This window comes from Anabrus simplex, chromosome 1 (genome assembly GCF_040414725.1).
Source record: "Anabrus simplex isolate iqAnaSimp1 chromosome 1, ASM4041472v1, whole genome shotgun sequence".
Lineage (NCBI taxonomy): Eukaryota > Metazoa > Arthropoda > Insecta > Orthoptera > Tettigoniidae > Anabrus > Anabrus simplex.
The window spans coordinates 412,415,206-412,442,379 of record NC_090265.1 but is presented as its reverse complement, the minus strand read 5'-3'; the positions used below and the strand labels follow the sequence as shown (position 1 = coordinate 412,442,379).

General features: G+C 37.6%; 1 protein-coding gene across 2 annotated transcripts in view; it reads right to left on the bottom strand.

The window, feature by feature from the left end:
* Positions 1–27,174, bottom strand: part of LOC136866705 (rab-like protein 2A) — a 99,966-nt gene that overhangs the window by 33,613 nt on the left and 39,179 nt on the right. The window contains exon 5 of one of the 2 annotated variants that reach the window (XM_067143821.2): positions 21,523–23,116. The exons of the other annotated variant lie outside the window; for it this stretch is intronic. Within the exon in view, the coding sequence (XP_066999922.2) occupies positions 23,024–23,116 (93 nt within the window). The 3' untranslated portion in view covers positions 21,523–23,023. Of the gene's footprint in view, positions 1–21,522; positions 23,117–27,174 lie in introns of those variants that run through there. 2 annotated transcript variants of the gene reach the window in all.

Here is a 27,174-nt window from a genome sequence, read left to right as displayed (position 1 = left end):
ACCACAATGGAAAATTTCACAAGGTACGAGGGCTTCTTGACCGTGGTAGTCAAACCCATCTAATCTCGTCAACAGACTTGAGTTGAGAACTAAGAGAAATAACATAAATGTATTGGGCATTAATCAGGCCTTGTCATCAATTAAACACAGCGTTGACATTGAGATACACACGGTAGCTAAAGGGAGACGGTAGGTGTCACGTGCAGCTGGCCAGGAGCATGTGACATCAGCGGACTCCAGTCTGCCAAGCGTTGTAACCACCACCTTGATCCTCCTATACTACATACTCTATGCAAGGCTTTTTGAGAATAGGCTGCCACAAAAAATCTCTGCTAGATGACAGGCATATGTGCACGAAGTTCTTAATGCATTATTATGATAATAATAATAATAATAATAATAATAATAATCGTATGGCCTCAGCTACCGTGTGCAGACATTTCGATTTGACGCCATCTGGCTGTCTGCTCGTCAATTTCGACGTTCCGTTTTACTCTAGATCCGCTAGATGGCAGACAGAGTAAACCGGATCTCTCTTGGGCGTCTATGGCTGAGACTTAATTAATTTTGTCGGGTAAATACCAAATGTATCACCAGAGATCTTTTACATGCCGACATCGTACGACATGGAGTGTCGAATGGACTTTTTTCCGCCCTTCAAAAATCCGACTACCTCTGCCGGGTTTGAACCCGCTATCTTGGGATCCGGAGGCCGACACTCTACCACGGATCCACAGAGGCAGCTATTATGATGACAGCCTACAAAACACTATGCAGTATAGTCATATGTTCACTGAAGCTCGTAAATTACATCAGTAATATTAAAATCAGTAAAATTACTTGTATGAAGTCATAGTTGGCCTCTTCGTGTCACAATTTAAATATTTTTCTGGGCAAAGGGTTGGAGTGATACACCGGACTGCTAACATTTTGTGTTCTTGCCAACGCAATATCAGTTAATAGAGGTCTTACAAATTTGGTTAGGATAATATCACTAACAGTTTTCTGATATTCTTTGACCTCACTTTGCAACAGAACACATTCTGAAAGGGAAGAAGAAGCAAGTCCTCATATTACGCTCGTACGTTTGAAGAACTTCTGACAGTATGGCACAGCAGCTTCAACAAACTCCTGCAGATGCTTCATCAGAGCAACAAAACAAGGTTTTTGATATCAAAGTCCTCCTCTGTCCTGATGCATAATCAGTTCCATTAGTGATGACGCAGCTCTAGGCAATACCGGGCAAGTTGGCCGTGCGGTTAGGGGCACGTAGCTGTGAGCTTGCATCTGGGAGATAGTGGGTTCGAATCCCACCGTTGGCAGCCCTGAAGATGGTTTTCCGTAGTTTCCCATTTTCACACCAGGCAAATGCTGGGGTTGTACCTTAATTAAGGCCATAGCCACTTCCTTCCAACTCCTAGGCCTTCCCTATTCCATCGTCACCATAAGACCTATCTGTGTTGGTGTGACGTAAAGCCACTAGCAAAAAAAAAGCTCTAGGCAATGAGATGTTGCTGACACAAATGTCGCACTCCACACTCCATCCTCTCTTCAACAACACGTACCAAGTACCCACAAATTAGGATTTGATTTTTTGTTTCTGGATTGATTGGGACATTATCATTTGGATATTTGAGGTTGTACAAAATGTCTAAACATGGAGACACTGGTTTTGTGATTGTCCGTCACAATTCTTATCACAAGAAATCCACTATCCTCCACGGCTTTAATCTGAGGATATCAAATTACTTCCTTTATTAGGATCTTGCCTAGATATAGTCGAGAGCCTCTCTTCTCTTAATTCCCTTCTAAACGGTATTTTATGGAATCGTATCTCTTCTGGCTGTGAACCACCTTGGCGAGATTTGCAAAATGGTACACAACAGTTGAATATTTTTTGGGGGAAATCTGAAGTTTCAGTTTTACAAAAAAATAAAAAAATAAAAAAACTTGAACAAACGGACAAAAACAAGTACAGTACATTTTAAAATATCGATAAGCACAGCATGATTAACAGTTCTATACAAAATATCACTTGTACAAATGGAAGTGAACAAGCATGTTTACTCATAGTATGGAAATAACTCAGCTTTCCATGCATATGCATACATCAGTAACACAGAAGAATGTGCGTTTACAACTGCACTCTTATGGCGACTGAAGAAATATAGGTATTCACACCTTCCTATGTTAAACTAGTGGCATAGAGCAAGCAGTATAAGAGGATCTAGATGGCGGTGGTTGTAACTTACTGCAAATCAGTGTGCCGAGCGCTCCACTTATCTTCCTTATCACAAATACGTTTACGTTGTAATATAATATTTTCACATGGAAGCCACTATCATATTGCATAAAACTATTATTTTTATTAATTTGTTTGTGTGCTTTTGTAAATATTGCAGACCTAGTTTGAAAGCCAGAATAGTGAGACCTTTTGTTAATATGTTTAAAAATAATTTTTAAATGTTCCAATATATTGGAAATTTAATGTTTACAGCTCCCAATTACTTGAAAGAATTTAAAATAAAAACCGTACACACGTACAGATTATATAAATCAAAGTTTAACAATCAAGAAATAATATTAAGCGATGAAGTGGAGAAAGTGTGGGAATGTTTTTGGAAGGAATTGTTCCTATTTTCAACTAGTGCTTAGGTGGGGGGACACAGGCATAACAGTTCAGGTTGTAAATCTCTTTCAGAATCAGAGGGCAGAATATGTTCAGAGTAAATACGTGCAATTTTAGAGTTAAAAACATATTTTCTTTTACAAAAATATATACAGTGTTTGTGCAGAGTTGGGTCTTTCAGAAATCTGTAAAAGGACAACTTAATGTACATTTCTTTGCATTGTTAGTATGGTTTGTACAGCCTGCAATAGCACAGCACGGCATTTTAACAGCACAAACATGAGATATACAGTGGAGTTTACTTCACTCATGAAGGATACGCACGAGTTCATGACTTTTAAAACATTCGCAAACCTTGAAAGTAATTGAATAACTAAAGAAATAATGTGCACACCACAGGACCACAGACGAACAGCAATGCACCGAATTTCACTGCATAGAATGAAAACACTGACACCAAAGAGTATATAGACTGACATTAACACGCAAAACAATGTGCAGTGTAATGGGAGGGAGAGTCCAGTGACGTCACAACCACGCCAGTCTACTGCGCATCCGTCTCGTGGCGCCTACCGTCTCTCTTCTAGTTACCGTGGAGATACAATCCATTGCAACCTCACTTAAGGCTAATATTAACTGTTTAGTAGTTCCAGTCATAACAGGGCAGATGTCTACAATGCCTCTAGATTATAAGTCTTGGGACATTCCTAATCACATTACGTTAGCAGATCTAAGTTTTATCACCTGGCAAATATCATTATTGGGGAAGAACTATTTCATGACAATTTGATCATGGAAAGAAAGACTCGTTCAGATGTTTTTCCTGTACTTCAAAACACTGAGTTAGGTTGTATTGTTTCTGGCAAGATTCAATACCAGACCACAAATGACAACACAGTGGCATCATGTTTCATAAGAAGTGAGGAAAACCTTGATCATCAGCTACATCAGTTTTGGGAAATCGAAGAATTGAACATACAACCCAGAACAGCAGAAGAGCAACAATGCGAGCAACATTTTAAGGACAACACAACAAGAGATAGTGAGGGGAAGTTCATAGACAGTCTACCTCGAAAGGAGAATAATAAAGAATTAGGGAAGTCCTATGACCAAGCAGTTCGGAGTTTCCACCAATTAGAGCACAAACTAAATAAGCACCCAAACTTACACAAATGTTATGTATAGTTCATGACCAAATATGAGGAACTAGGTCATATGAAACAAGTACACACCACAAATGATGACACAGTTAATTTTTATTTACCACATCATGCATTGTTAAAAGAGGACAGCACCACTACTGCAACTAGAGTTATTTTTGATGGATCAGCAAAATCCAGCACAGGAGTTTCACGCAACAATATCTTACTGGTAGGACCAACTGTGCAACGGGATCTGTACTCCATTGTACTGCAATTTAGAACACACAACATTGCATTCACAGCAGACATTATGAAGATGTATAGACAGATCAAAATGTACCAAGTTGACACAAAATTACAGCAAATATTATGGAGAAAATCACCACAAGAGCCACTGAAGACCTAGGAGCTGTTAACAGTGACATATGGTACTACCTCAGCAACATATATGGCAACACAGTGTCTGAATCAATTAGCTGAAAACAAAGCACACATTTATCCGCAGGCATCACAGATCTTACAGAGGGATTTTTATGTAGATGATGCATTGTGTGGAGCATCAGACATCATAGAAGTATTACGGCTACAGAGAAAACTTAATTGCATTACTAAGTAAAGGAGGGTTTCACATCAGAAAATGGTGTGCTAATCATCCAGCCATTCTTGAAGCTGTGCCAATCTATTGGCAGGGAAATGAATTTGCCATTCCAATTTGATAATGATAGTACTGTAAAAGTGTTTGGATTGTCATGGCACCCAACTTCAGACACATGTTTAATTGCCAACAAACTTAAGCATATCTGACAACAAGATGAAGTAACTAAATACATAGCAACCTCAGTTGTAGCATCCATATTTGACCCATTAGGATTGATCAGCCCTTTAGTGATACTGTACATCAGGGCCTCTCAAACGCCCAAAATCTCACGCGTGCAAACTGTGGCGCAGAGTTCCTGTGCACAGTGCATCGGTCCCACTCGGCTCTGACTAACGCTTCGTCTCTGGACTACTCGGCTAAGCTCAGCACAACTTGGCTCGGATTTGGAGTGCTACGAAGCAAGTGAGGAAGAGGGAGACAGGCAGAGCAAGTGAGACAGGCGTGGGGAAAGAGAGAGACAGCGCTATTGCTCCAAATCGAGGAGTGGGGGTCTGCACTTGGGTCAACCAAGCGAAGTCGTCTTTTGCACCGTGCACAGTTGTGCATGCACCCTGAGAGGCCCTGCTGTACATGATATTTTTGCAGGAATTATGGTTACACAAACTTCACTGGGATGACCCACCTTAGCACAGAAAGCTGCCCAGTCCATAACGCTGCCACCGCCAAAATTTCTACTTATCCAAACTTGTTCTTCTTTACGGAGATCATGCAAATAATACTGTAAACCATCTGGCCCATCCAAATTAAACTTCTTCCCATTACTGAACATAGGGCTGCACTCGGCTAGAAATAGCCACACGAAATTATCATCACTGAACATTACTTTGTTCCATTCTAAGGTCCATGGCATATATTCTTCAGCAAACTTCAATCTAGCCTCCTTATGTTTAAAGGTGGCTAATGGTGCCGTTTCTTCAATGCAAGATTCTCATTTTCAGCCAGGATTTATCTAACGCATCTGGAAGTGACTGGTGCTAGAAAGCAGCCGCGGTTTAACAGGTACACAAGCTGTTGACTTTGCTTTATGGATAATCGAATGCTTATCCGATGCTGATAATTTCCTTATCCGACCACATTTGCCATTTTTGTCCATTTTCGTCAATTTGACAAAATTATCAATAACACAACTTGAACGCCCCAATTTCTTAGCAATTTGGCGATTAGACAGGTCCACTTCTTTGTAAGTCTTAATACTTGCTTGATCTTCACCTGAGAGAGGCTTTCCAGGTGGCATTATTACAACTGTTGGATGTGTGACCTGTACGACGCACTGAGGAGTATATCACGCAACAAGCTGGCCAAAAGTCGAAAACATGTACTTGGTCAGATACCATAACAAATTATATCCCCTTGAAGGTCAATAAATATTACGTCACATATCAGTAGTTTTAGTAACCCCACACCTAAGATCTTGCCCTACAAGCAGTCGGAAGTGAGTCATCGTCTGATATGCTTGTGTCCACTCTTGCTAATGTGACGAACAGTATAAACTACTTTCTTGTTCTGAGTTTGTGATTAGAAGTGTTTTATATCGAGAGCTATGGATGAGGATATAGAAGGTATGTACTTCATTTTAACATGTAAATAATATGCATTTTAATGACTCCTATCGATTACGGGCACATAAGGAAACAAGGTGTACAAACCGACTCAAAGTTTGAAATTCAAACTACTGCACTACTCTTGAGTGCGAGTTCAGCCGAGTTCATCTCTAATTCTTGTAGTATTACAAACTTTAGCCTTTGCAGGAAAGATTCAGTGTTTGCTGGAAATATTCAAGAAGAAAAATGTCCTGCATATGCACGCCTTTTCTATTACCGGTAATGTGATTTCGAAGTAAAGTAGGGCGAAGAAAGCTGAGGTGCATAGGCCAGTAAAATAAACGTATAGGTTTAATTTATCCAGCATGTATTAGATTATCATACATATTCCACTTTATTATTTCCAGGGTCGGCTCTGGAGATGTCCAGAAAATCACTTTACGACATTTTGAAGCAGTGTCCAAATCAGAAAATAACTGAAAAGTGTTCATTTTTGGAATGTACGCTTATAGAAATGACTGTCCAGAAAGTGTGAAGGGTTCTCTTATACAGGCTTTAAAATTATTCAAGTTTCACTTTAAGCAAAAGTGGACAGCTGCCAGTAATAAGGAAGAACGGTTTTTGAAGAAAAATGAACAATGGCTCAAATCGAACATTAAACTACCTACATGGAATTCACAAAAACCAGGTCGACCATCGAAGGACTTTGAAGCGTCCAGTGAGTGCAGCAAACGCCGAAAACCAAAGGACTTAAGGGAGCAGATACCTCATGATCAGCTGACATATGCAACACAGATGAGTCAGCTTGCTGTAGGAAATATTGATGCTTCCAAAATTATGAAAGACATGACCTCGTCAACAAGAGCTATAATGTACAAAAAATCCTTATGTCTACTTCCAGAAATGCCATCCAAAAACACACTCCAGCAACAGTATTAGCAACTTTTGTGGAAGCTGACAAGACAAAAAAAAAACAATATGAGACTATTCACGCTTCTAGTGAAGATATGTTTCCATGTTATTCACTTGTGAAAGAAGCAAAGAAAGTTTGTTATCCTCGAGAAGAGTCCATGACAGTAACAGAAACCTGTGCGGAAATCAATCTTCAGGAGCTCCTGAATTACACGTCTTTATGTTTATGCAAATACCTGAAGGATGTTCTGGAAAGTATAAATTAAAATGAGGAAGGAAAACATAATCTTGAACTCTTTTCCAATTGGCGTTGCGATGGATCACAACAGCAACAATTCAAACAAATATTCCAGAATTGTGCGGATAGTGACGCAAATATCTTTCAAAGTTCATTTGTGTTCTTGGAACTGGTAAGTAACACAGGACACCAGAGAAAGACTGTATGGCAAAACCCAGTACTGTCATCAACGAGATATTGCAGGCTAATACGGATTCGTTTTGTTCACGAAACAAGTGATATTACAAATGAAAAAGTACATTATATAGAAAACCAAGTAAGAAATCTGAGGAAGACCAAAATACCTTCAGCAGGTGGTGTTTTATTCACATAAAACATACTGTACACTAGTGCCCACCATGGTAGACGCAAAGGTATGCAATGCTGTGACAAGTACATCTTCCACTATGAGGTGCTATATATGTGGAGACACCTCCAAAAGTTTTAATAATTGAATGAAGGAACGACGCACTGGAAACCCCGAAACTCTCAAATTTGGACTATCAATTCTTCACGCAAGGATACGATTTTTTGAGTCATTCCTGCATTTGTCTTACAAAATCCCTATTCAACAGTGGCAAGCAAGAACGAATGCAGACAAAGCACTTATAACAGACACAAAGAAACGTATTTAGGCAGGTTTAAAAGAAGAAATGGGCATCTTGGTGGATGTCCCTAAAGTAGGATTTGGCAAGAGTAATGATGGAAACACCTCAAGGAGATTCTTTGCTGATCCTCATACCGCTTCCAGAATAACAGGAATATATATATAAATCTAATAAGGAAATTTAAGATTATTTTGGAGACTTAGTCGAGTGGATACAGAACTGATGTAAAGAAATTTGCGAATTACTCAGAAGAAACAGCAAAACTGTGTGTAAAATTGTATGGGTGGCACCCAATGATACCCACAATACATAAAATTCTGAGACATGCTGCCACAGTAATAGAACATGCAATATTGCCTATTGGCCAATTTTCAGAAAAGGCAGCCAAAGCAAGAAATAGACTTTTCGCCTATATAGGCTACACTTTTCCAGGAAGTTCTCCCGAGTTCAGTGTAAAACAGAAAGCCTATTTACATTTAGGTCCTAGAGTCAAAATAGCCAAATTGCGCAAAGACATCGAATTTCTCAGTGTATCGCTCACAATTTGACACCCAACTTTCTTAAAAGCAAGTTTAGGAATCATTGTTCTTCTTTTCAAATGACTAAAACCCAAACTCGAACAAATAAGATTTGGCTGAGAGAAGAGATCAAACTTTTATACAAGAAAAAGTCCTTTATTAACCATAGATTATATGAGACTCGCCTCGAAACTACAAGTTTACTTTCCGATGCTCACTGGAACCTATTTCAAGCTCAAGTTGACAATAGATTATTTATTGTATTATCAAAGAAACAACAAACCCTAGAGAAAAAGCTGCATAAGTTAATGAACTCTAAACTCAACAATAACTATGCTAAATAAACCAACAAAAAGACTACGCCTAACACACCCAACCAATTTCACCCTCCGATCATAAATTTGTCCAAGGTACCATTTAATGAAGACAAAAATTCCATTTTAGCCAGGGGCCCTAAACACAGTTGGCCTAATTTTAACACTCTGAACACAGCCATCATTACAACAGTAGAAGCAGACTTAGCCATTAGCAAATTGCCAGCAGATAAACAAGATGAAGTAGGAATTGAAGTAAAAAGAAAATTAAATTCCATTCTTAACCCAAAAAACAATATTAACTCCCGTAATTCACCCCTTACTCCTCATGACGACAATAGCTACAAGGATTCGCTTCTCATACAAAAGCAAATACATGCTCTCAAAAAGAAAATCAATGATTATAATCTTGTAATTACAAAAGCAGATAAAGGTAACACTACTGTCATAATGAACAAAAACAAATATGTTAACAAAACAAATCAATTTTTTAAAGATAACTCATTCTCTACAGTAAAGAAGGACCCTACCCCGAGAATCCAACATCAACTTAAGCAGACCCTCAAGAATACTTCATATCTATTGACAGATCAAGAAAAAACTAAATTAATTAATATGAACCCAGGTTTACCCACCACCAAAACTCTCTCCAAGATACACAAAACTGGCATCCCCATTTGCCCGATCATTAACTATAGACCGAGTCCGTTATATAAAGCATCACAATTCATTCAAAGATTTTTAAGAAGGAACTAACATTTTTTGTCAAACAAATCCATCAAAAACACTAAAGAATTGATTGATAAATATAAAACGTTTAACATTCAATCCAATCATTCTCTCCACTCATTCAATATTGCAAACATGTATCCTAGCATACAAATCTCCAAGGTATACCCCATCATTCAAAACAATTTAAGCAAATACAGCGGCCTAAGTATATTAGAAATACAGGATTTCATGTCTATGCTTAAATTAATTATAAGCAACAATTATTTCACTTTCAATAATGTTATTTATCAACAAGAAGGATTGGCTATGGGATCGCCGGCCTTGGGTATCTTAGCCAAGATTTACTTGGATTTTTTGGAACACACAAAAATTGATAATAACTTTGACAACATCCTTTCCTGGGTAAGATATGTAGATGACACCATAGTAATTACAGATGAGACCATCACAGATGCTGCTACAACCCTCATTAATCTAAATAACAATTACCCGCATATAAAATTCACACTCTAATCCGAAATTGAACAGAAAATTAATTTTTTAGACTTAACTATTATCAGGCACCCAAGCTACTCCAGATATAAGATTTTCAAAAAACCCCACCCAAACAGTCACTACAATCCGTCAAGATTCTTCACACCCCCAAATTCACAAACGAGTAGCGTACAACAGCATGGTGTACCGAGCCTTCACTGTTCCAATGTCTAAAAGAGACCTTTTCAGTAGGGGGACGGAGTGGTGGTAGTGTCCCCATTACCCGCCTTAAACACCACCCTCCCACCCCTTATCCTTCCCCTCCTCCCTCCCATTCCCATACACCTGACTTACCCATTCCTAAACATGTTCAGTCCACATCTCTTCTTCACATAGCAAACATCAAGCACGCTGAACAAGGCGAGTCCTATATTTCGTCACACACGACCACGAACTTGTCTAGCCCCATTTAAGTAATCTACTCATCTAACTAGTTTTCCTTTTTCTTTTTATGCTTCACTATCCACACTGAACTGAGAAAATTTTAGTCTAACTAAAACCATGCTCAACCCACCACCTATTATGTGCCAGCTATAAACAAATAATTATCAGACGACCTTGTTAATTATATAGACAATTGGATCTTGACTCATATCTCCACCGATATCAATACAGAAGTGGACTTCAATTTTACTTCGACATTTTAATGTGTACATCAAGATTTTGAACTCGCATATCATCAACCCAACATTGAAGGTGTAACATCATCAACAGTTTCAAGACGACAATAGACTATAACGCTTGTAATGCGTCACAACATACCACCATATATTTTACCTACTTTCCATTTTTAAGTGTGAAATTGTCACTATATGTATTTTATATCACATTGTACGTATATTGTTTACAGTAATATAATATGTTACTTGCCCAGTTTGCAATTTTAGGATGAAGATGACACTCTTACGTGTTGAAACCGGTACTGTGAATAAATAAATAACATGCTGTAAACTAATATCTTATACAACATATATTTAGTATTGAATAGGTGAAATCTTCATTCAAATTTTGACAGTGTGACCACTGTGGCTTGATAAGTGCGAGCATTATCATCCATTAATGTAAAGCCCTTGCCCACAGTGGCACCAATTCCTGTAATTTCAGGAAGGATATTATTACTGTATACCAGACATATTACCGACATATTACCCTGGATAGGAATCAGAGGCATATGTCACACATGATCCCACCCCAAAACATGACTGAACTCCCTTGTTGCTAATGGAGTTCCAGGATAAAGGGCTTGTTCCATCTCTCACTGGATCACCTCCAGACTCTGTATGGGTGCAAGCTTATGGTGACTCATTAGAAAAGAGTTCCACTGTTCGTCTCATGAGCTGCCCTTTGGTATGGTTTAAGAAGAGCATTTGGTGCAGGCCTTCTTGATATCAGTTGTCCGTTATGCAGCCCATTTTGCAGTCAGATCTGATATGTTCACTCCAGTGGTCCTCTGAAGAGCCTGGCGGTATGAGATGGCAGTAGCAATGGGTCTGCAAAGTGCATAAAGCAACAAATACCTATCCATTGAGTGGACATCCTGTTCATTGTTGATTAGCAACCATTTATATCTCTCTGAACGTTTTCCAAACTCTGGACACCACTCCAACATTCACATGTAGCAATGTCACATTCAAATGCAGTCAGTAGCAGAAATGGGTACTCTTGTCTTGTTTATCTCAATCCCACACGTGCTATCTATACACCACCCACATTACAAATAAAGTAAAGTAAGGTGAGCTGCATGTGCCTTTTTAATCACATACCAGCCCTCCTGCCATTACTAAATCTTTGACAGTGGAATTAAACCTAGGCCCCTGAAAGATGACAGCTAATAATGCCAACTGTTGCACGAGGGAGGCAGATATGCCTCCTGTTGGATAAATATCAAACCTGATTAGGGTTTAACGTCGCTATGTCTGACATTGACATACAGTGCGTACTATAAACTTGTTTGAGCTATTGTGACATATAATGTATTTAATTGTAATATGCAAGCTTATGGTGACTCATCAGAAAAGTGTTCCACTGTTCCTGTCATGAGCTGCCCTTTGGTATGGTTTAAGGAGAGCATTTGGTGCAGGCCTTCTTGATATCAGTTGTCCGTTATGCAGCCAATTTTGCAGTCAGATCTGATATGTTCACTCCAGTGAACTATCTTCAGAAGTAAAATTTATCTTAGGGCTAACTCACAACTTACCTTGTCTTATCAGTTATTGTATGTTTAGGGAATAGAAAAATGAAAATTGAAGATACCATTACACAGATAGTCACAAAAAGGTTAGTGAGCACACTGGCACAAGTGCTTTTTCCATTTGATGCAAGAATTACTATACTTGTATTATCTTCATTTTCCATTTTTTCCTGTCAAGACGTGGGATTTGCCTTTCTGCATGTCGCCCCTCATTTTCTCTGGACTGCAGAATCAGTGGAGCAGGCTCCTATGGCCTGCACGTCTTCATATAAGCAGTCCATTCTTGGCTTCCTCGGCTGACCTTGAAGTCTTCTTCTGTCTGAGCATAGAGCGAGTGTCCACTTCCCAAAGGTTTCTGGGCTTGCTCTGACCACATGTCCATATCACCGTAATCTCACTTCTCTCATCCTCTCTAAAATGAGAGTAATTCCAAACGTATTGTGTGCAGTTTCTTTTCTGACATAGTTGAGCTGTGTGACTCTTGTAGACCACCTCAGCATTTGCATCTGCACTGTGTGAAGCATCCACTTGTGTCTCTTCGTTCCTGGCCATACTTAGACCCACAGAATGGAAAAGTGTGTGGTAGATCTTTGACCTGAGGCAAGTGGAATCTTATTGTTACACAGGACACCAGTGAAGGGAGTCGCTTCATTCAAGCAGCATTGAGATGAGCTCTTGCATGTAGGAGATTATCGCCAATGGTTGTTAATCAGAAGCTGAGGCAGTGGATGTTAGAAGCCTTGACAAGGGGGAAACCATTGATCGAAATAGTACCTATTTTTTTGCTAGGGGCTTTACGTCGCACCGACACAGATAGGTCTTATGGCGACGATGGGATAGGAAAGGCCTAGGAGTTGGAAGGAAGCGGCCGTGGCCTTGATTAAGGTACAGCCCCAGCATTTGCCTGGTGTGAAAATGGGAAACCACGGAAAAACATTTTCAGGGCTGCCGATAGTGGGATTCGAACCTACTATCTCCCGGATGCAAGCTCAGAGCCGCGCGCCTCTACACGCACGGCCAACTCGCCCGTCGAAATAGTACCAACCATCTGGATGCCACGCCACATTGTAAGTATTCTGTCTTGGACAGGTTGAGCCATGGTACGAAGTCATCAATTCTCATCTTCCACTGGTTGACCAGTCACTCGAGTCCTACTGATGTCACTGGCATAGAGCAATGTCCAGGGACAAATTATATGCAAGTTTGCATGCACTGTGTCCATGCATAAGATGAAAAACAGTGATGAATTTTACATGGCTTGGTGATGCCAGAAGCACAACTGACAGTGCCGTGCCATTGTAGAAACTGCATGTGATGAATGTATGCTTCTGGTACACTATGGGAACAGAGCGGATACCACATTAACTCATTATGGGACCCGAATGAATGCCTTTTCCAGATCTAAAAAGGTTAGATGGATTGTCCTCCTCTTCTCCTTATATCTCTCTGTCAGCAGCCTGGTACCACGGATGGCATCTGTTGTTCCACAGCTTTTCATGAATTCACACTGGCTTGACGAGACGGTAATAACGCTGTGCACGGGCATCAATAACACCCTCAAAGAGCTTCAGCATGTGCCAGAGGAGATGTATAGGACGGTAATGGGCACATACAGTGACACCATCTTTACCTTTCCAGATGGACACTGGGATACTGGTCTGCCAGTCAAACAGGATCTTCTCTACTATGCATACATCCACAATCTATTAATTTCAGATACTGATGTTCAGTTTATGAATTTCTTCTATTTGTAAATTAAAACTGACCGTATAAATCTTTCTTGATGAGCAAGTTTTGAATACAGTTCTCATTTCAATATCTTAAGACTCCTGAAGGGTTGTTCCAAACCTCCAAACTCACTGAAAATATCCTAAGATTTAACAAAGAACAAGACTTTTGCAAGGACTGATTACTGATTTTTTTAAATGGAGAAGAAGTAAGGGTGAAGGGTATGTATGATTTAACTAGAATACTAGTTACTGGAAAACACAAATTTACTATTTCAATATATCAACAGATGAATTAATAAATTAATAAATACTGTACAGTTTCTATATTAGTATCTTATTTTACAAGATATTCAGGACAGCAAACAACATGAGTCAATTAAGCACTGATCCTTACATGATATTTGTGATAGGAAATTATCACAAAAATTATCTTTGGCTTTTGTGTAATATATTTCTTCTTATATCATCAGTTCCTCACATCTATGGACAGTATAACATGAACTTAATCCATAAATACACATTTTTTAATGTAAGCTTTCAGTGCTACATTTCTATACACTTCTTTGGTACAATAGGATACCAGACATAATATTTCTTATTAATATAAAACAGGGAATCAATACATGATGCCAAGTGAGATCTACCACCAAATATAAAACCAGCCAACAAATGTTCCCTGAACTTCAGATCTACTTACATGCAATAAAATAAACCTAAAAATTTATTAAAGATTTGAACACTTCAATTAGTTACAATTCTCTGAACACTAATTTGAATGTTTTTCTTTTAATATATGATTCCTGTGATTATTACTTGAACAGTTTAAGATAGAAAGGTTAATTCTTGGTCAGATAATATAATTAAATTATGAAAAGGAACACACTATCTCACAGGAATTCTTATACAGTACTAAAACATATGACAAATTGGTAATCACTTTCTAGTAACAGAAGGGTTTTTCTACAACTAAATGGTTTAATTTTTAAAAATAAAGAAAAAGGTAAAAGTCTTCTCAAAATCTCATCAGGTTTAAAATACTCTACATTGCCTTAATTTCTTTATTCCAATCTCATTACCATAATTTTAGGAAATATAAGGGAAAATCTGCATCCTTAAAAGTTGTTCCCAGTAATTTAAAAAAGAAAAGAAAACAAGGACACTTGATCACTTGGTCCCAAGTCTCTGAGATCAGATATCCATGTGTTCATTAAGGAATTTTCTGTATTTATTCCAATAACCTATGCACTTTCTATTCCTCTAAAATAATCTGAGTGCTTGCTAATAAATATATTCCATAATACTCCCCATCAGACCTAATGGTTGAGTTTAATCTTTTCTCATGTATGTGCATCATCCTCCTATAGTTGTGAATATAGCGTCATTCACAAGTCTCCAATTCAAGGAAGATTTTTGTTTTCTAGTGGAAATCAAAATGATTATATTCATATTTCATTTCTTCCTTCTTTTTCTAGACAATTAACACACTTCTTTGCAGAAATAAAATGCTACACATTTAAACCAGGGGAGAAAATATCTAGCAGCAATAATGAACAGTCATTTGCAGAGGTACAAGCAAACGCCCTCAGTACCATGGCCTCACAATATTATCATGACCAGTTTGCATTGGCAAATTTAGTATTGTATAATAAATTTTATTGGTTGAACATATTTTCTGTCCTTTTGTTAGTACGAGGGTAATCCCAAAAATAAGGTCTCCTATCCTTTTATAAATACGGAACTCTGTTCATGTGGCGTTGGTCACAATATTGTGAAGAGTGTTTCCTGTGTTCACATATAAACATGCGCACACCACGCTGAGGCACTCAGTCTTGGCTTGGCAGCCGTTGAGAATGGAGCTCCCGTTGGATGTTACCGCTAAGTGTGAAGTGCATGCAGTTATTCGGTTTTTGAATGCAAAAGGTACTGAACCGACTGAAATCCATCGCCAATTGACGGAAGTGTATGGCGAGTTGTGCATGGATGTCAAAAATGTTCATAAGTGGTGTCGAGAGTTTGCAGCCGGTCAGACTGAAATTCACGACGAACGAACAAAGGAGCGGGAGACCGTCAATTTCCGTCGAGACAGTCGTGAAGGTTGAGCAAATCATGTGTGAAGATCGGCGAATCACCCTGGATGATCTCTGCATTTTGGTTTCTGAGGTTTTCTGAAGCGCCGCTCACAACTTCCTGAACAGCATGGCGGCAAGCTGGTATGACATGTATATACAAAAACTGTCACACCGTCTACAAAAATGCATCAACCAAAATGGTGATTAGGTAGAAAAATAGCTAAATGTTCAAGCTGTAAAATGATGTAAACCATTGTAGAAATAAACAGGTCTATGTATTTATAAAAAAATAGGAGACCTTATTTTTGGGATTACCTTCGTATGTTAAATAATAAGTTTGTAGATTACTCCTGTGCATAGATTATTATTTGAGTAGATACAGTAACAACACTAACACAATTTGATTAATGGTTGAACATGAAACCCAACAATATTTTGAATGTAATTCAGAAGTTACTTTCCAAAATCAATTAAACAGTTCATGCCTTTCCAGTATTGAGTATAAACAAGTGAATGGAAAATTTATGCAGGCAAGCTCATGGCTTATAAAAGGCACCAACAATTTGAATATAACTTACACTCAAACACATCATACTCTGACTTACAGACTGCACACACTTATCCTTGCATATTCAAGTCATCTCATCTATTAATTATACTGACATTAACATTTGTCTCTGTTCAGTGCTTTAAAACTATGTACATATGAAACAAAACTCAAGGAGACCACTATGATTAATATGTCTTCAGTAATAGGTTCTATAAAAATTATAGCATGATGAAAAAGCCCATATTGTGTTTTAAATGATACATACAAACACACAAAAGAAAAATCTTAATAGAAAGGATGCAGCAGTCTAGTTTTGCCCTTATCATAAAAAGGAACTGTCTGTCGCTGTTACTGGCAACTGGGGTTCTTCAAGCCATTGTCAATAGAGCTGAAAACATGCATGTATGCTAGATCATAATTAGCTTGGTCTCTGTGCAGAGTGTATGGCCTGTTGCTATTGAGAAAAGTGGCAAAATTGGTGATTCATGGACTCTCTTGTCGGATATCTGTTATATTGTAAAAGTCTGCTTAGATATGAAGGCATTAAGGACATCCAATTTTAACCTTCTGCACTTGAATTTGTTTAGCTGGTCATATACTTTTACTCGTTTTTATTTTTCTGGAAATAAATGCTATCTGCTATAATGCTATCTGTTCTTAAGACTAAAATAATTTATTTTGCAAAACTTAAGCTGGAATAAATGATGTTACATAATTACACAGACACTGAATATGCAGAATTTATAAACATCTCTAAGTGTATTCACTTATCAAATTATGTGTGAACTTCATAAAATCACTGCCGGTAGGCTTCCATTTACCCACTCAGAGCAATGATCATCTAATGAGCTGAATTCAGATTCACTAAATATTTCTGAAGCACCCTGATACTCGCTTCCCAAATAAAGTTCCGAAAGAGTTCAAATCATTCACTATCTTGCTTGTGTCAGTATTGCTCAGCTCACTTTATTTGCTTGAGGCCATTTTGCATCTTCCAACTGTATAAAGGCAGTGCTCGATATACGTTCCACAGACTGTCTGCCCAAATCAAGCTAAGAATTGTATTTCAGAAGGCCATGGATTCTTTAAAGTCAAGGTATTGCCCAAAAATCACTAGCTACTTAAATTCTTCCATTAAAACATGTTTTTCTTATTTTGTCAGAATATTTCAGACATATCAGCATGACAGAAAATCATGATGCTGGAAAACTTCTGAAACACAAGCTTAAAGTGCAGGGACTTGGGATGTAAATATGGTGGCCGATTACTGTTTGTTGATTGCAGGTGATGACTTCCGGAGAGCACTCACAAACTTCAAAAACACACATTCTACGGGAAACTGAAAACTGCGACCGAGTATATGTGTGTAAGCTTTCAATTTATGTATCATTTATTTTGCTTGCTAACTTGTTTAGTTTATATGTTTTATCTCTCTACTCTGCATGCATAATTCTATCAATAGGGGATCTACTAAGTAACAAAAATTTTATGTAACAACAAAATAACGGTTTGTACAATTGCCATTTAACTAGGCGTTATACGGCAAAGCAAAATTCACTTTTGAATTCAGTGTTACTAAATTAATAAATTAATTGATTAATTTTAGTTTGCAACTCACGAAAAAAAAAAAAAATTTTACCACTGAGTTTGCTTTTCAAAATGTAAATGAGCATTAATAGATATGAGGGGAAATACATAGGGCACACTACATCTGTTTAATGAAATGCCCAATGTTGATGAACAAGACCCCTATAAACTGAATTTTGATTCACATTTTCTTGACCACAAATGTCACTTTCATAATCACAGCTGCTAGAATGAGTAACTCATATAATGAAGAAAATTTTAGAAAAAATACAGGGGTAAGTATCGATCCACTGCTACCCTGAACACTACTGAAATGACTAAGCAGAAAATTAACAGATGAAGTGGAATTATACAGGGTCTCTCACATAAACTACGACTGAACGCACGGTGTTTGTACTCTGTGCTATGGCAGCTGCCTTAGCCAAAATTATGTTGCGCGCAGCCGTCCTGCTTTAAGCGTGTATACAATCTATATATTAAAAAAATTTATGAAAAGGAAAGTCAGTCAGTCCGGCCATTCTATCCGGTCGATTTCCTTCATTTTTAAAAAATAGAAGGTATTCATGCACAGATTTGTCATCAGGTGCTATAAATCACTTAACTTCCGCCTTCCTCAAATTATTTGATTTTTTCCATTTTTTATCTCTCTGAAGCAATCATATCTTTGGTTCTAACTGAGGTACGGAGTTCGTTTTGGCTTAAGAACACTCAATGGATCAACCTCTTTCATTTCAGCTCTTAACTATTCAAACTGGTTGATTCTGAGGAAAGTTATGAGTGCACATTCAATATGACGTCTGATTTCTTCAACATTTTTTCTCATTAAAGCAATCATATCTTTTGTTCTAATTGAGGTACGCAGTTCGTTTTGGTCTAAAAACACTCAATGGATCAAGCACTTTCTTTATAGGTAATAACTGCTTAAATTGGTAGATTCTGAGAAAAGTTACGAGTACACTTGTCTACATGACGAAGATCTTTGAAGGACTTTATAACAGTTCGGTGTGTAGTGTTGTTCCAAGGAATGTTTAATTCAATTTCTTTGTGTGATGTATTTTCAAGTGTTTTGTTAACATAATATTACATTCTATTATCACAGCAGATCATGTGCTTTATTTAATTAACTCGAAACTTTGCAAATACATCCGTGAGGATAGTAACGAACAACACCATACTTCGTACATTGCAGGCGGAGCCAGCGGGAAACTGCTAGTCTTATATGAAATCTTACCTTACAAAAGATGCTGGAAATGTCATCCTTCCTAGGTTATACAGGCATTGTACCTGGTAACCACATTCTGGCTGACGTGAGTTCTGCCAGTATAATGTTTCTGATTTCATTCCTCAATGTGCGAGGATTTGTTCGATACAGTCTTCTTTTCGTTTACCCCACAAATAAAAATCACACACTGTTAGATCTGTAGAATAAGGGGGAAACAGACCAGCACTGATCACTGCCTGCAAACACTTCCGAGATTGTAAGAAGGGGATCTTCTGCTGTATGATTTTTTGATAGGGGCTTTACGTCGCACCGACACAGATAGGTCTTATGGCGACGATGGGATAGGAAAGGCCTAGGAGTTGGAAGGAAGCGGCCGTGGCCTTAATTAAGGTACAGCCCCAGCATTTGCCTGGTGTGAAAATGGGAAACCACGGAAAACCATTTTCAGGGCTGCCGATAGTGGGATTCGAACCTACTATCTCCTGGATGCAAGCTCACAGCCACGCGCCTCTACGTGCACGGCCAACTCGCCCGGTCTTCTGCTGTATGAGCAGGGGCTGAATCTTGTTGAAACCACCCACGCAATTCTTCTTCCGTTAACTTATGGAAGAAAGGCGTCAAAATGTCATCTTGGTACCTCTCTGCATTTACTGTTGTCTTAAAAAAAAACCCCTGCCTAATTATTCATCTTGCACTAACAGCACACCAAACACCAATCTTCCTATCATAATGAGGGACTTTATAAACACCATTAGGATTTTCTGCACACCAATAGCGAGAGTTATAACGGTTCATACGACCATTAAGATGAAACCAGAACTTTTACATATGAAAATATGGTGTTGCAATGATAACTGTCTCACCATGTTAACAGCTGAGACTCAGACTGGCGACTCATGCTTGCCAGGTTGAACATGTACAGGCTGCTAGCAAGGTCATGAATTATCCGTGTGCCTCCCATACTGCAGCTTACGGATCGGAGAGTAAAAACGTTGCTTTTAAACATAGTTTATATGAGCGGCCCTGTATACATGGTTTATCACAACAGATCACAGCCTTAAAGCAAATTAGATTTCTTGTATATTCTTGCAACACAATTAGGTAACTATCACTAACCACAGGAAAACTGTCATAGTCTTATCAATTCACTTATCTGCAGGTTATTTAACATCTGGACTTTTAGACAAACAGGATCAATTACATCAAGGAAAAAAAATGTCAAATGCATCACTAATATTGTGGAAAAATGTCTAGGCACCCCAATTAATATGTTAATAAAAGTTTATCCTTTGCCCCACATAGAAAAAAGTTACACCATAATTAAGCTAATTTTATTCTACATTTAATTATGTGGTTGTGGATAGGAAAATTGGTGCTGCCCACTCAGCATTTAGACATTTATCCCATTGTGTCTTCATGAATAAGGACCTTACAACGCATACCGAGATCATGGTTTACCATGTAATCATATAAACACTGCTTTACAGTTGTGAAACTTGGATCCTCTACTGTCAGGATATCAAAAAGCTAGAACGCTTCATCTGCGAACCTTAGATCCATCTTGATCATCACAGGGGAGGACCATGTCACTGACCTTGCAGTTCTTGAGAAAGTCCATGCACTGAGGCTACCATCATTGGCCACCATTTCAGACGGATAGAGCACGTCTGTCGCATGAGTGAAACCAGGCTTCCTCATCAACTCCTGTATGGTGAGCTGTGCTCCGGCACAAGACTTCATGGAGCCCTGTGTGGCGTTTCAAGGATCAACTAAAGCAAACTATGAAAAGAGCTGGAATTAACACTCAGTCCTGGGATACGCTTGCTGAGAATCACACACTTTGGCACCACACTGTTTCTACATCAGTTACGGTATTTGAGGAGGAATGATGAGGACGTAAAGAGGATAAACGACAACCACGGAAGCTCTGTCAAGCTCAACACCACCCTCCCCCAGCCATTCCATGTGATCTGTGCAGATGAATGTTTCATGCCAAGATTGGGCTGCTAAGTCATATGAAACATTTTCATAAAGCATCGAGAGTGCGAAAATGAAAACTGCTGAAGAATATCTTTACTCGGATACGAGTTGCAGCCGCTGTTGCCGAATTATGTGGAGTAGAGATTTTCGTCGTACCTGGTTAAAATTTTTAATGCAGATTGAATAAAAAAGTGCCTTTTTTTTTCCATTTCCAATGGAGTGCTCACTTAGAAAATTCATAACTTAAAAAAAATTAATCTGATCGCTACCAAATACGACTTAAAGGAATTTATTGTTGATCTGTATATCAAGTTATAATTTCATCTGATATTTGTGAAAAAGATTCTTGTATATTTTTTGACACAACTGTTTTTCATTACTGGATGATCATAGCCGAAAAAAATTTGGTTTGTTATGAAGCTCATGAGAAAGCGAGGCTAAAATTAAAACTGCGTTTTGCCTGCATGCAATTGTTGATTTATATTTAACTGGGTGTAGCAAAGCAGCTGTAAATGAATCAAAAGCTGATACAGAGCAGTGAGAGAATTCAGTTGCTGCAGCAAATAGGCCAACTGGGCAACAATGCTCGGCTGGTATGCTGCTTTACTCTCACACAACCACCCAGTTAAATATAAATCAATATAAAATTAACAATTACATGCAGGCAAAAAGCAGTTTTAATTTTAGCTCGATATTTGCATGAGCTTCATAACAAGCTAATTTTTTATGGCTATGGTCACCCAGTAATGGGAGAAATTTGTTTCACAATGTTTACAAGAACCTTTTTACATATACCAGATGAAATTAAAACTTGGTATACAGATAAACAATAAGTTACTTTAAGTCGTATTAAAGTTTGGTAACGATCAGATCAATACTTTTACTTTTAAAGTTATGAATTTTCTAAGTGAGCACTCTGTTGGAAATGGAAAAAATACTGGCACTTGCTTTCTTCAACCTGTGTTAAAATTTTAATTGGTTATGGATAAAAATCTGTACTCCACATAATTAAATGTAGAATAAAATAACCTAAATTTTGGTGTAGCTTGTTTCTATGTGGGGCAAAAGACACACTTTTTATTAATGTATTAGTTCGGGTGCCTATACTTTTTTAGATGACAGTAGTTATAATCCTCCAACCTGGACTAAATAATAGAACTCTTCACATATAGCAATTAATACCAGCATGCAAGTTAATCATTAGAGAATTGCAAAAAAATAAAATCATGAAAATGTGAGGTTATTCATTCAAACAAAGCAAGCTTCTCTTATTCTCCCTTAATTAGATATTGTGATAATATCAATGAAAATTCCAGTTTTATGTGGAATATGAATCAGAAATACATGAGATTTCCTTTCAAATATCCCACATGCATTGACCAGGATTCAAACCAAGGCCATCTTAGTGAGAAGCCAGTGATAATGGCACTCAACTACCATCCCCCTGATTATTCCTCAAAGGTTTTCAGTTAAACAACAGACCATATGCTGACACGAGAACTATATCAATAACATTAAATCCAGACAGTTTAATAGAGCATTCACAGTATTAATCCAAATTCCATTACTGGCAATCCAGTACAAAGCACCGATACCTTATCTTCTGATTTAAATTATCTCCATAATAGGAAAAATTTATCTACATCCTTTCTAGCCAATTTTGCAACCAATATTATGATTCAAATGTTGTCAGACCAAGGAAAACGGGAATGCTCATATCTTGAAACCATTTAATGATATATTTACAGTATTTTTATCTCTCTTAAAATAAATAAATACTCAAATATAAAAAAATCAGTCTAAAATGAAGAAAGTGCATCCATTGCTCTTCATATTCTATCCAGTTCCTCCATTATTTGATCTGTAATATCAGTTGGATTCTTCTTATATTTTACAGCAGCTTGAATGGCATCATGAAACAACTGAAATGAGAGTCATTGCATTGAGTTACATATTATTCTAGTATTTGTCATCAAAATATTCGACAAAATGCTTTAAAAAACATGAAGGTACAGTCCAATAATAAAGGTTGTAAATAAACGTATATGGAACTTTACCAGCGAGTATGAAAAGTATTAAGTGGGAGGAGTTGGAATTGGACATCACTATCCACCTTCAAACAGACTTCGACAAGTGAACAAAAAGTTTTGGTGTGAATGAAGGATATCCAAGGTGCAAATTCATGCAATTATCAAATTTATCCAAACAGAAGTAAAATCACATATTAACACATGCATTGCTGCAGCAAATTCTGAGACAGTCAAATGGAACTTAATGGTGATCTACAGAACACCAGAAATAAACCAATGACCTCACAGAAGGATGAAAACTGCAGCATTGTCAAAGACAGGATTTCAGAAGATTAAGAATAAAAGTTGGTGAAATTGTTCGAATCGCAAATACGTTAACATACATACATACATACATACATACATACATACATACATTACATACATAATCATTATAGACTGTTATGCCTTTCAGCGTTCAGTCTGCTAGCCTCTATGAATTTACTACACATCACCACAATCCTCGCTTTGCAACTAGTGCTGTGGCCTCATTTAGTTCCATACCTCTTATCTTTAAATCGTTATAAACCGAGTTTAACCATCGTCGTCTTGATCTCCCTCTACTTCTCTTACTCTCCATAGCAGAGTCCATTATTCTCCTAGGGAACCTATCCTCCTCCATTCGCCTCACATGACACCACCACCGAAGCCGGTTTATGCGTACAGCTTCATCCATACTTTAACAGAGCAATGTTTATGAAAACATTCCAGGTACACACTATCATTAAGTGTGTCTTACAGAGTTCTGAAAATGACAGTATGTATATAGGAGAAACATTAGGGTATTGCTTTGCCAAAAATGATCATACAGTGTAAAAACCACGGGAATAGAACCACCTTCAGGCTGGTTCTATTCCAGTGATTTTTAGATCTGTGGCCGTGAAAGCTATTTTTTTGAATTTTTGGAGTCATACAGTGTGTCAGTAACTTAACTCTCTCAGCACTACATGCTTTTTCATGACAATGTTCAGTTAGCTACAAAACAATACACTGAATAACGTCTGATTTATCGATTTTTCTAGAATTCCAATTAAACACTTCCTTTTACAGCTGATGTAAATAGGAACTTCAAGGAGAATCTCCAGCAAAGTTGGAATTAATTTCAAACTGACAAATCCTACTGTTATTATTCAACAATCGTCATTATTTACTTCTGAGGAAGTGGAGCGAAATGCAAAATGTTTATTTTTGCTGCAGTTGTGTTTCATTTTACATGGCACAAACTCAAAAACCACGTCTACAAATTATTTTGTCACTGAAATAGAAAAGAAAATTATGTAGGGTAGTGTGAAAATGTCTAAAGTTCAAAACACTGTCTTTAGCTTACAAACCCATGATATTTGAGTTCAATGCTATACTAATATTCTAAATAGGAGGCATTTGCCACTAACACCATTATCAGTGAGAGAGGTGGCAATATTGCAAGAATGCTAAGAAACACCCAATAAGTGATTCTCAAAGGAAATAAAATTAGTTTCAAAAACTCAGAATGCATCAGAGAAGTTAAAAGGTTTATTTGTTTGAATGACCAAGGTGGTCAAGAATCTCTGTACCATAAACTGGGGTGAATCTGATTAAAACTAGGGATTTTTTAAAACTTCCGTTACTGCAATTAGATCACAGGGCGAATTTTAAATTATTATTATTATTATTATTATTTAACTTCGATGACAGTACATTCATGAATTAATTTATATTTCATTCCTAATTTTGTCTTATTTCAATTTCATTGTTGACTGGTTTCACCTTAAGGTGGGATGAATTCCATCACCAATATAATTTGCATATAAAAAGGAAATCAGGCTACCAATATGTGAATTCGACACTATTTTTAATTACTGTCTTATTTATTTAAAAATCTTTTTTATTATTTTTATTATTTGCTTTACGTCGTACTGATACAGATAGGTCTTATGGCGATGATGAAATAGGAAAGGCCTAGGAGTGGGAAGGAAGCGGCCGTGGCCTTAATTAAGGTACAGCCCTAGCATTTGCCTGGTACGAAAATGAGAAACCACGGAAAACCATGTTCAGGGCTGCTGACAGTGGGGTTCGAACCCACTATCTCCTGGATGCAATCTCACAGCTGCACGATCCTAACCACACGGCCAATTCTCCTGGTAAAAAAAAACTACAATGCATTTAATTCGACAGCGGTGCTAAACAAAACATTTCAATTAAGAATGGTTTCAGAACAAATCTAAACTACAGTTTTTCGTTGCAGTACAACGTGCACATTTCCTTTTGTTGAAAAATTCATACCACCTCATCAAGTGATAGAAAATCTACTATCAACATACAGGATGATTTACTAAATATTATCTGTATAATCATTTATGTCATTAAATAAATGTTTATCATGCCTTCTATCTCCACATTATTTAATTGTGACATAGAGGAGCATGAAAAAGCAAAAAAAATAAACCCCATGGTGCAACAGCCCCAAAGGGCCATGGTCTAGCAAGTGACTGCTGTTCAGCATGAAGGTCTGCAGATTATGAGGTGTTGTGTGGTCAGCATTACAAATCCTCTCGGTCGTTATTCTTGGCTTTTTACATCAGGGCTGCGTTCTCACCGTCAGATAGGGTAACATGAGGAAAATGCAAATGAATGGACAAGAAGGAAAAAGAGAGCGTAGATCTAAAAAAAAAAAAAAAAAAATGATTTCACCATAATAAAATGTCCTACAAAAAAAGGGGGGGAGGGGGTTATATATGTTATTGGCGGAATTGACAGCATACAAAATGGTGCATACAAAATTACATTTTTGAGAAAGAAATATGTTAGTAGTAATGTTTACTTTGTCCCTTTTAGAAAGTGCAGTAGCAACTGAGGCAGTAAAGGCACATACTGTTTGAAAGGTTGTACAAGGACATAGATTTAGTGAGTCAGATCCTGAACTTTCTTATATCCTCACATGTTCAGATTTGCCCTTCAAAAGTGTAACATTACAACTAGATAATAGTGTCAAAATGGTATTAATTATGGACATGGAAATGAAGAGAAGTATTTAAGATGTTTGTATGAGAGCAAAAATTTCACCACATAACAATTTTATAACCGAGGTATTTAGCGGTAAGAGAAGTTATTTGATAAACACGATTGTGGCACACGCAAGGACATCTGCCAACAATGACAACTGTTGAGTATGTAATTATGTTACACCTTAGCATTATTGTAGACTATAATTTAAAACTATTAGTTTCTTGTTGCAGTACCAGGTACACATCTCCTTTTGTTGAAAAATATGTAAATGATGATGCAAACCACCTGATCAGAATAACCTCAATTTACAGTAAATCGTTAAATGGATTGATTATTTAATGGCAAGTCCTTTAATGTTACCACAAACCACCTGAAAGATTAAATTAATATCAAGCTGTACAGAAAACAATTCATGCATTGCTGTTTTAATTGAACGCGTGTGACCTCTGGAGAGGCCTGATGCGTGTCTTTCTATCTGACGCTCATGGGCAACCTGTGTGATGATAATGAGGGATAGAGAGGGTGAAATCCGGTGCCGGCACATAGCCTACTCCTGTCGAATAACACCAAGAAGTCTGCTCAAAGCTTAACATCCCCATGCGAATCTCTATCAACAGAGTTATGTACCCTCACTCCATACGAACACAGTAGAGAGGTTTGGAACCGAACCCAGACTTTTGGTATGCATCGAATGATTATAAATTTTACACCACCATCTCTCCTACCCTGCACAAAATTTAAAATTAAATAATATACTTTTTCTAGAGGGAACAGACCTTAACATCAAGGGATAAAATTATCTAAGAGTACACAAGATAATGCGGGAAACCTCAAGAGGTGCAGTACCCTTACATGTATCTTGTGTTTCATTATAACATAAATAAGAAAATGAGTTATAAATTGTAACTGTTAAGACTAACAGCACA